Below are 11,935 nucleotides of genomic sequence, written 5' to 3'. Positions count from 1 at the left end.
CCTTTGGTCATGTGGCCCCCAAACTGGCTGGTATATAAATTGACTAGCACGCGTCATGTGTTTATATCTATGTTGTGCGTTGTTCATGATTACTTTGTTCTGTTTAACACTGCTTTCCCAACTTTGTAAGTGGGTGTCGTTCTTGTGCGATGTTCGAGGAAGAGCTGAATAAAGCTTGCATATTTATAGATCGAGTAGAAAAAATTATCTCCTCCGTTCTCGGGCGAGATCTCTAATTTTTTGATGGGTTGTTGACCTTGCGAGATCGGTTTTTGGCCACGGAGGTGAATGTATGTATTTTCAAAGCTGCGAGTGAGGAAATGTTGATGAAAGCTAGAGAGATGTATGCCGAGTTATCAATACGTTATCAGGATGTTGCGGCCAGGGTAACATCTTTAGAAGATCAAGGGACGCTCATCCAGGTGAAGTATGAAGCTTGTCTCCAGAAGAACAACATGGTGTGTTCTCAGCTTCTTAAGAATTCTTGATAATGTAGGTTTTGTGAGTCGGTTATGCTCTTGTTTTTTTAGGTAAGTGTGAACTTGGTGTTTCGCTTGTGTGTCTAACGGACTATGGTTTTGTGGTTGGTATGTTTTGGGTACACTGATTGTTGTTGGTGGTGATTGATTTTTTGTCGGAATCATTGTTTTGGTAAAGTATTTTTTTTACCTGGAAATTGATTTATGCATCTAGTAATAAATTTTCTCCGTCCAACGGGTGTTAAGTAGGTATCTAGGTTGACACTCGGTGTTATTAACAACAAATGAGTTCCTTGGGTATGTTTATGTGTAGTTAATATATTGGTGGATCAAGCTATACGATTTGACGAATAAGTGAATTCTTTTCTTAAGAAGGTAGCCTTATTGTCGAGTAGTGATACTCAATGTATACATAAGTATAGTCGGAGGGCCGAGCTACAAGTTTTTAAGAATAAGTGTATTCTTGGGCTAAGCGGGTAGCCTGTGTGTCGAGTAATGATATTCAATGTATACATAAGTGTAGTCGGTGGACCGGGCTACATGTTTTGAAGAATAAATGTATTCTTGGGCTAAGTGGGCAGCCTTTGTGTCGAGTAATGATACTTAATGTATACATAAGTGTAGTCGGCGGAGTGAGCTACATGCTTTGAAGAATAATTGTACTCTTGGGCTAAGCGGGTAGCCTGTGTGTCGAGTAGTGATACTCAATGTATACATAAGCGTAGTCGGCGGGCCGAGCTACATGTTTTGAAGAATAAATGTATTCTTGGGATAAGCGGGTAGCCTTTATGTCAAGTGATGATACTCAATGTATACATAAGTGTAGTCGGCAGGTTAAGCTACATGTTTTGAAGAATAAGTATATTCTTGGACTAAGCAGGTAGCCTTTGTGTCGAGTAATGATACTCAATGCACACATAAGTGTAGTCGACGGGCTGAGCTACATGTACTGAAGAATAAGTGTATTATTGGGCTCAACCGATAGCTAATTGTTTTCTATTCATCAATAAATGACTAGTCTTGCCATAATTTTGTGATAGCGCGTATACGATACAGATAAGCTCTAATGATAATATTTTCTGTTTCTGCCATTTTCGTGTGAATCGTTGTACTAGTCCATACTTAGTCAAGCATAGTACTTCCTAAGGTTTTTGACATGCCATGTTCGTGGTATTATCTCTCCCTCTATTGTCTGTAATACGTATGATCCGTCTTTGTTTGCTTCGTTTATTATGTACGGGCCTTCCCATGTTGGACGTAGTTTTCCTCGCAGATCTTGCCTACTAGCTTCATTGTTCTGTGATACATTGTCTCCTACTATGAAATAACGACATTTGACTTGTTGGTTGTAATAACTCTCTATTTTCTTTTTGTATTGTTCCTATCGTATTGCTACTACCTCCCTCTGCTCCATGGAAATATCCAGATTTGCTCTTATGTTGTCATCATTACCGTCCATATCCAGGTTTTCCTTTCGATTTGTGAGGATAATCAATTTTAATGGCAACACTGCTTTTGATCCGTATACTAAGCTATTGTAACGCTCGTAGATTTGGGCTGGTCAATTTAGAGACAATAAATGTCGAAAATGACTTTTTTGATAAAAGACTATTTAGAATAAATAATCTTAAACAAGTTATAGTATATTTCACAATGGTTATGTACATATAAAAAACATTGAAATCCGAGTTATAACGAAGAAGTTATGACCGTCGAGGTTTTACGGTTAATCCGGTATGTTACTGCGTAACGTAAAAAGTGAATTTTTGATAAAAAAATTATCCTTAGCGATCTAAACAAAAGTCGTAGTATATGTTAAACCGAGAAGGTACATAAAAAGAATGTGCAAATTTGACTTCGTATGAGGAAGTTATGTTTTTTCTAAGATTTAGCATAGCAGTGCACAACCCGAAATTCAAATTTTAGATCGATCGATTTTTAGCCGAGACAATCTAAAAGAGAATCGAAGCTATCGTTAATAGGACCTCAACGATATAAAGACAAGCGAAATAAGATGTCGGATGACAAAGTTATGAAATTTTAACGAACTTTATCTGTCTAAGCTTGTTAAAATATAACTTCACAAATAATATCAAATTAGCCGATGGAGTATAAACAAAAGTTGTAGATTACATCGCTACCTACGTGTGGATAAAAAGAACATAAAAAACGGAGCTCGTATGCGAAAGTTACATAATTTAGAAGTTTATTAATTTTTAAGAGGATGCGAGGGCGACTCGTGGCACGAGTATGCCCCGCGCAGCTACCATTATGCCTCGTATACTCACATAAACGGTCCTAACTTTCACCACGTGGCGCCATCCGGACCCTGGCTTCCTTCTCACGGTCTCGCATGTGGAGCTGACAGCTGTCCCCTTGTACACACAACGTAGCCGCTCCTACGCACAACGTACTGAGTACTCACAGCGTACTCTGAAGCTACGCCCAACGTGTCAGACCCCCAAACCGGAACATCGGAAACATTTAAGGGGGGATGACGTCATATACAGTATCACATCAATTGCATAATAGTAATCAAAGTACAACAACCATGATATTAATAATGTACAGTTTTACATTTATGATCAAATCAATGTATATTTGACACCAAAATGTATAACAACAGCTAAAAGACATGATACTATGAAGCTCCAACTTCTCAAAACCTGTGAATACATGTTCACTAATTTCCTGAGAATACAATTAGTTTTGAAAAGAGTGTCAACAATTAAGTTGGTGAGTTCATAAGCATGTTTGTAATTGAAATCTGTCATTTGTTCCATGAAAATGTAAGTATGTTCTCCTAGAAAATCCTATATTTTCTGTTGTAAATGTGGTATAGTCTTAATACCCTAAGAGCAAAACGTGTAAAAGTTGTTGTACTCTAAAATAGTATAATATAGTTTTAATCCACATAAAACCACAAAATGAATGTTTCCTGAAATGTAAGTTTCTCTGTATTAAGAAATTAGTATACTGTAGTTGTCCATGTATGAAATTCTGTGAGTATATGTGCCTGGATCCACTCACTATACTGTAAAATACTGTATTGTAGTTTTATTATTTTAATAAAACTATGTGAAGTTGCTTACGTATTCATACATTAATCGTATTGTTCAATACCAAACCATGAGTTATTATAACCATACTTGATGACCTAAGATGGTCTGAATACGACGTTCTTCAGGCGTCGGAATCGGTACGACATTTGTCACTAGAGGCTTGCCGGCCTAACTATAGCTAACAGTTAACGTGCGGGATTGTGAGTCCCGTATAGATCTATACACAAGTGTCACGCTCTCCTCCAGGAGACTCTGGTTATAATTTTCGGGCTTTCGTTGGTATTTAGATAAGTATGTGAAGTGTGTTTCACAAAAGCTATATTAACGGTTACGTGTAGGATAATGAAGAGTCTTTTTTGTAATAAAAAACTGTTCATATCTCATAAACTATATTTATTATTGTTTATATATTTATTTTCCGTATTGTATTCTGAACTTGGTAATATAGTGCATATGATCCATAAACTATGCCTATTATAGTTTTTATGTTTCTTTTTGTATTGTATCTCGAACTTGGTTAAATGATATGTAAGTTCCATAAACTATACCTATTATAGTTTATACTGTGCATTCTATTGAAATGAAAACCTTTGTATTATTAACGACTTTGAAAGTTTGAAATCATAAATCCTTAATAAAGATATTTCGCGAAATTTAACATTTATGTCCAAATGGTACAAAATAGATTTGCAAAAATATTGTTTTTGTTTACTATGTTTAAATAGTTTTATGCTTATATAAATATAATACTTATATAATTTCGATTAAAAAGATAGTCAAATAAATAATTCTATCATAAGCCCATAACCAAACAAGGAACAAGAAATAAAGCAAAATCACTAATTCTAAGCCTATTGAATCTTAATTGTATTATATATATAGTAACGACAACGATTGACAATATTTGAAATCATTTAGATATTAACATAATTTTTTCTTGTGTTTTACTTGTATTCCACCCCCAAAACATTGAAAAATCATGAAAACGTAAGGGTATGATCTCACATTGGGTGTGTGTTCTTGGTTGGGTATGATAGGGTTGCGATGATCCTCGGGTTAGAACACGTATAAATAAACGTATCCTAATAATATTTAACACATAATATTATGTACGAATTAGTTAAATTTATTGTTAAGTGTTTTAAAAGACTAAACTAATTCAAAGTAACTTACAAGTTTTCTAGAAATTTTAAAGGCAGATGTGAAGTGTTCTTTAATATAATTTGAAGGTTTGAAGATTAATTGGGTAAGTGCTTTGATATTTGAGAGCATATGAGGTGAAAAGTGTTTAATGGAAGTGTTAAATGATCCCATTTTGTATCTTGAATAGGAAGGAAAAGATAGGTGGTTGTTGTGATGCTTATGTTGGTAAATGGTATTATCACATTGGGAAATTAAATCAAGTAAAATATCTAGATTTTTCAGGGGGTTTTGGCCTAGATAAGGTCGATTTCGGTCCTAGCATGACCGAATTCAACTTGGATGCCCCACAATTGAATGATTTCGGTCCTAGTGGAGGAACCAAAACCGAAAACACAGTTTGCTCCATGATGCTCAAAACTGAAAAGACCCTTGTTCCTAGATGCTTAAAACAGAAAACACCATTGATCCTAGATTCTCAAAACCGAAATCTCATATGTAAGGTGTTTAATTTGGATTTTAACTTAACCTTTTGACTTATGTTGACTCATATTATCCTATTTCAACATGGTATTTAGTATATATAATAATACCAACCCATATAAACATATATAAACATGGTTTTCAATATATAAGTGTATATATATATATATATATATATATATATATATATATATATATATATATATATATATATATATATATATATATATATATATAAGTATGGTTTTCAAAGTATGCTTATACAATACTTATATAAACATGCCCTTATGGTATTCAAAGTTCTTATTGTATCATTGTTAAGATGTGAAATCACTTGTATACAGTTGTAGTCTAGACTTTTATTTGAATAAGTTTGACTTATATTTACTTGAAATAATGGGTTGTTACACAACGTAGTCCGAGGAGTTCAGCTATACATAGATGCGAGAGTAGCCTCATTTATTCACACTTTTTCCATTCTTTATCTCTCAATACTCCGAAACTCTCCCTCCCCTTCCCTAGTACCTCCCAAGTGCTAGAGGCGAGTCTCGGAGTGCCAGACGGCTCAGAAGTTATGCCCCCACAGAGCCAGGTTCCTAGCTAAACCCCCTTTTAAGTAAGTTATGCTTACCCTATTTTAAGTATAGCTTATGTTTTTGTTTATTATCGTTATTAGGAACCTATAAAGAATATATGTAAGTATTATAAAATATAAAAAGTGTTATTATAATACCTTTTAACTGCTCATGGTACGGAGAATCTGCTTTGAAGGGACACATAGGGTTGTTGGATTTCAGAACAACTTACATGCCAAAATGGTCTTGCCATTCGGTGTTTCATGTCTGGCGCCTGTCTGTACAGAGTGGTTGAAAAGTATTGTTTAACACTTATAAAAGAATATTGCTCGTAAATAGTCTCAATAAATATTATATAAAAGAATATTGCTCGTAAATAGTCTCAATAAATATTCATTTGAAGGAAAAATATTTCATTTAGGATTCCTTTTCCTTCCCTTAAAGTTGAACCAAACACAGGAATTCAAGGGAATTGGAATCCTTTTCCCTTGAATTTCATTCCATTCCTGCCAAACAAACAGCCCCTAAGAGAATTATACAACAAATATTTTAAAGAAATATTCAATGGAAAATTGTTTATCATTAAGGGTCGCGATATCCTTTAGTTACAAAGTCTCAGCTGGTCCCACCGAATAATCAACTGGTCAACAAATTTACGAAGGAATTATTGCTTCATGTTGTACCTGACCGCAACTTTACCGAACATTGTCTTCACAACAGGTTTGTACGCTAGGTATCAGGTTGATCCCAAGGTATCTCATCTGACTGGAGTTAAGTATATCTTCATATATCTCAAAGGGAGTAAAGCCTTAGGACTTTGGTACCCATCAGGAAATGAATTCAATTTGCAGGCTTTCACATATGCATATCATACGGGATCTAAATTGGATCATAAAAATACATCTGGAGGATGTCAATTCCTTGGCGGAAGATTAGTAAGTTAGTCGTCCAGGAAGCAGAATTGCGTATCATTATCCACCGCAAAAGCTAAAAACTCAAATCATGGATTACGGCTACAAAATGCTTCACATACCGATTTATCATGATTCTGAAAGCGCGCGCAATTTCAATATCGCATAATTCAATTCAACACTCCAAGATGAATCACACTGAATTTAGGTATCACTTCATTAAGGATCATATTCTCCAAGGTAAAAGTAAATTATTTTGTTCCTTCTCATGAATAAATAACTGATGTTTTCACAATAGCACTTGACTCCACAAAACTTAATCGTTTTCTAGAGATGTTAGGAATGATGAATCCCGACCTTTTGTTTTTCTTGAACATATAACTTCTCAGATTGCAAAGTCTTCACAACCAAGAAATAGATATGATTCACTTGTATTGATACATTGACAAAATATACGTATGTTTTTTCATGAATCAGTTGAATCTTTGATTCACCGAATAAATTCTTAAAACCTTTGAAGAACATATATTTGTCTTTGTTTTAATTTTAGCCTTTTTAGTCCAACTATTGAGCGCAAACTTCATATATTATACCTCGGTAAACTTATTTCACCAAAGTTTGTTTATTTTTTTTTTACTCTTCGGGTCATTTTATTATTTTTATGTTTAGTCTTTGTATACCTAATTCGATGCCAAACGCCAATGAAAAAGGAAGCTTATTTTGAGACTGGTTCTGATAGGCTATTTGTTTAAAAAAAAAGGACCAAGAAAGTATATATGCCCAACATATATTGAAGTGAAAGAATTGAATCACAGCGAAAGTAGATTTGATCATGGATTACGAGCCCATGCTACTATCTGTTGGATCGAAAGACAGCTAGTTCCCCCATGTTTGGTCTTCAATCAAATATATGAATTCATAATACCATTGAAAATTGCTTTTAATCCTTTGAGTTTCTTATTAAGGATTAAGTACTAAAATTTGCAAGAAAGTGTAGTGACTGAAATAAAGTAAGAAGACTGAAATATGGAGAAAATAATTCCACCATGAATATTGAGCCCTTGCAACCGTTAATAGGCTCAAAAGGGAACTCTTTTCAAATGTTTAGCCTAAGATCTTATAATTCAAATTGTTTATACAACATTTCCCGAGATCGTTCTGAGTTATTTTAATAAAGTACATTCTAACATGTTAAAAGAAAGTCATAAAATCTATGAAGCTAGTATGGTAGCAATAGTTCAAAGCTGATTTGAATACTTGAATAAGATGTATTATTACAGAATCATCAGACATGAGAATTGCATTACCAAATATCTTGTTGGATAGGATTTTAGAATTTATTTAAGCACAAGTCTTATGATGATTATCATTATCTATCTATCCCTAAAACTAATAAACTTAGTATCTTCATCTTGTATGATTTTGGTTATAGGCAATAAAAGCTTTCAAAACAGGAGTTCAAATAACACCTAAACTAATTCCAATAAACAACAAAGGAAGCCCAAAAAAGAAGCAAAATATTAACAATTTCATAAGAATCGAATAAAATGTTTACTTGAATATAATCTATACAGATAATATTAAGCATTTTGTCGACCAGGTGGTTGGCGAATATTGAAATAGAAGTTTCAATAAAATACAACATCCATAATGTAATTTTTGTATAAGAACATCACACAGAGATATAACTGAAGTCAGAATTTTAAAGAGAAATGATTGCATGGGGGGCTAAATCTTCAAACAAACCACAATAATTCATATGATAAAAATGAATCCTTCATTGACAGAGGGAATGACGAACCTAACTTGGAGTGGGTTGGAGAAAGAATATGAACATACAATTGAATATCCGATTCCATCTGAGATCATAAGACGCATCTATTGGTAAAGATGAATTTTTCAGGTGGAGGAAACACAAAGACGATCATTGATGGTCAAAAAGCTTACCGGTAATGATGATGACTTGTTGATATGAAAAGCCCAACAGAGAAGGAAGAATCCTTAAAGCAAGAGTATAATTAGGATTTTGTTCATTAAATTTGAAACATAAACATAGTGGTATGCGATTGGCTGGGAGGAAGGAAGCTTCAACAACTCGGGATGGAGGATTACGACAGTTCCATGTGTCTGTCGATGTGAAGAAAAGAATGGAGGCGTGCTAATGAGAAATAACATGACTGAATCGGGGCACTTTCGTCTTATTCATTTTATTTTTGATGAGTTTTATTAGGTTTCCTAATTTTAAACATTTTATATTTTGTGAGTTTAAATTGTCTTTATTAGGTTTCTTAATTTTGAAACCTAAATTGATGGACAAAAAATAAAAGGGTTTAAGCAAATGATGTCAACAAAAGGATCAAATGATGCAAAATCTAAGAATAAATACAATCAATGGGCTTGTTGAAGATGATATAATCAAGTTTATAGATAAACTCTTAATATATAAAAAGAAGATTAGGTATTCGTAGCTGTACGCGGTATGTAGATGCCCAGTTATATTGAATCAAAACATACCAACTAGTCGCAAAGATCCAGTACACACGGATCACTTTCTGCTGATGATGATTTAATTACTAGTTTAGAAGTTGGTTGTTTCATTTAATCATCAATATTATTGCGACATTTTTGGCAATAAATACGTTGAGTTTGCTTAGGTCTTACCAGTAAACACATCATGATGCATTCATGCAAACACGTGTATGTTAAATGAGAGTTTGTGCAGGTTTCAATGTAGTAGATAGGGGAGTATTTTCATTGCTTCACTATTGGATTTGTAAAAGTTGGTGCTACAAATTGCAATTGTTGGTGCATAAACTGTACGTATATATGTCTATCATAATTGACATTACCCCGTTTCTTTCCCTTATATAGTTCTTCCTTTTCAACGAATATTCAAGCTATCCTTTCCACACTCACCTTTCCTTTTCCTCTCTCTCTCTCTCTCTCTCTCTCTCTCTCTCTCTCTCTCTCTCTCTCTTCTGTGTTGCTGTGCTGTCTCCTTAACATAATACCTAGAGCTAGATCCTTACACGCAACCAAATATACAAAAAATAAGGTAGGGTCTATCCTGAAACACGATAAGTGTAGAGAGGTGTAGTTTGGGTGGAAAACCTATTAAGATGGGAAGATCAGGTCGCAGTGAAAAGAAGAGAAAACAAAATAGCAACAGTAATATGGCGGGGTTAGGAGTTGGAGTGAAGAAAGGGCCATGGACACCTGAAGAAGACCGAAAGCTACTGGCCTACATCCAACAATTTGGTCATGGCAGTTGGCGCGCTTTGCCTGCTAAAGCTGGTAACTATGTGACCTCCCCATGCATGCACAAGACAATTTTACTTTACTTTTCTTTGGCTAAATATACGACTCTTTGATGTTATATAGGGCTTAAGAGATGTGGAAAGAGTTGTAGGTTGAGATGGACAAATTATCTCCGGCCAGATATCAAGAGAGGAAAGTTCAGTTTGGAAGAAGAAAGGACCATCATTCAACTTCATGCTCTTCTTGGTAACAGGTACAAGTTGAATGATTCATAATGATGATGCATCATCGTCACTGTTATACCATTACTGCAACCATCTAGCTAGGTTCAATATCTTCATAAATGAAGTTTCGTTTCTAATTTCATATTTCTACGTTAGATGGTCAACAATTGCTGCTCACTTGCCAAGAAGGACAGATAACGAGATCAAGAACCACTGGAACTCACACATCAAGAAGAGAATGACTAAAATGGGTATTGATCCGATGACCCACAAGCCAAAGAGTGGAACCCAACTCCTGGGCTCCAATCTAAACCACATGGCTCAGTGGGAGGCTGCTAGACTGGAGGCAGAAGCTAGGCTTGTTCAGAAACCAAAGAACTATTCCAACCAACCACCCTATCTTATGTCACCTTCTTCTATTCCTGAACTCCATAAAAGGTCCACCACAGTTCCACCACCACATTTACCATGCCTTGATGTGCTAAAGGTTTGGCAAGGGACTTTATGGTCAAATTACTCTATCAACAATGAGAGTCTCCAATCACTCATATCCACATCAAATGTCTCCGAAAATTTTTCGACCCTCACAGCAGCAAGGCCAGTTGAAGGTAATGGTTCGTGTGAACAAGGTCAGGTCAAGAAACTTAATGATCAAATCAAAACTCAAATGGGGACATTTGAGGAATTTGAGTTCACTAATGATGCAACTTTCATCAATGGCGATCCTCTTCGATCACCCGATCTCTGGGAAGACTTTGTTGATCTTCTAGATGGTGGTTGGAATAGTCTAACCAGTAACTTTGGCATGATTGCTACACCACCAGCTTCCCCGGTATTCTAATAAATTTTCTAGGTCGCCAAGAATGAAAATAATGACAGAAAATGAGTTCAATTTGTGGCTTCATTTATGTCTTAGGAAATAATGTAAAACTAGCTATAGCATGCGTACGGCTGGAGTGTAGACCAATAAATATAATAATGTCCCTGCAATCGAGTTATTTAATCAAAAGCAGTTTTTAGAAAACTCTGTATAGGCTATAGCAACATATTACCTCCCATGTTTATAAAACTCGCAAGTACGAAAATACTTGATTATGATCTTTAGGAATTAAATAAAAAATAAATACATAATCTAAGGCTGATTATCAAATAAACTTAAAAGAACACTATGTGAATAAGCTGCAAATCTGTAACCCACGTCCCCGACAGTTTTGGTAGTCCAATATATAATATTTCAGCGTGATTATAGTGCCTTTATTTCAAATCTAAGCGTATCATTTGAAAGAGGATTCATGAATAAAGGACATGCAGTCTCTTTTTCAGCCATAATAAAGCTCATTTAAAACATATCAACAATATTTTGTTTTTTTGCCATTAATACACTTGTGTTACGTTTGCTTGCTGATATTATACTATATTAAATTTAGATTTAGGACTGTACAAAAACAGAAACTAACACAACATCAACAATTAATTCATTGTTAAAACAAAGACCCAGTCTGCGGTTTTCATCAACTTACAACACAAACATCTCTAAAAAATCTCACACTCTCTATACAATCAGCCTCACTACATCACTCAACCCAAAGTAAGAAAGAAAAGACAGATAAAGATGAAGAACTGGAAACCCTAATTTGTTAGGTGTGAAGCCCTAGCTACAAATGTGTGTGTGTTGATTCTAGGTGTGTTATGAGAGAAAAACACACAACTCCAACTTATATACAATCGGGTTAGAGATGGGTTCATGCTTGCTTCACACACGAGTATTATCCCACTTAGGAAAACAGTGTTTTCCTACGTAAA

At 34.8% G+C, this 11,935-nt stretch overlaps 1 protein-coding gene across 1 annotated transcript; it reads left to right on the top strand.

Annotated features, from left to right (window-relative positions):
- The first annotated feature begins 9,567 nt into the window (after nt 1-9,567).
- On the top strand, nt 9,568-11,156 carry LOC111900606 (transcription factor MYB16). Its single transcript, XM_023896490.3, has 3 exons — nt 9,568-9,944; nt 10,032-10,161; nt 10,289-11,156. The coding sequence occupies exons 1-3, from the start codon at nt 9,770-9,772 to the stop codon at nt 10,971-10,973; spliced, it is 990 nt and encodes a 329-aa protein (XP_023752258.1). The 5' UTR covers nt 9,568-9,769; the 3' UTR covers nt 10,974-11,156.
- The last annotated feature ends 779 nt before the right edge of the window (nt 11,157-11,935 follow it).

The sequence above is a fragment of the Lactuca sativa genome, chromosome 8, assembly GCF_002870075.4.
Source record: "Lactuca sativa cultivar Salinas chromosome 8, Lsat_Salinas_v11, whole genome shotgun sequence".
In the NCBI taxonomy this organism is placed as follows: Eukaryota; Viridiplantae; Streptophyta; class Magnoliopsida; order Asterales; family Asteraceae; genus Lactuca; species Lactuca sativa.
This window is presented reverse-complemented; position numbering and strand designations above follow the sequence as displayed.

Coding starts and splice junctions, on each gene's coding strand:
- LOC111900606 (XM_023896490.3), top strand. CDS start 9,770: ATGGGAAGATCAGGTCGCAGTGAAAAGAAGAGAAAACAAAATAGCAAC. Junction 9,945..10,031: donor CGCTTTGCCTGCTAAAGCTG/GTAACTATGTGA, acceptor GATGTTATATAG/GGCTTAAGAGATGTGGAAAG. Junction 10,162..10,288: donor CATGCTCTTCTTGGTAACAG/GTACAAGTTGAA, acceptor TTTCTACGTTAG/ATGGTCAACAATTGCTGCTC.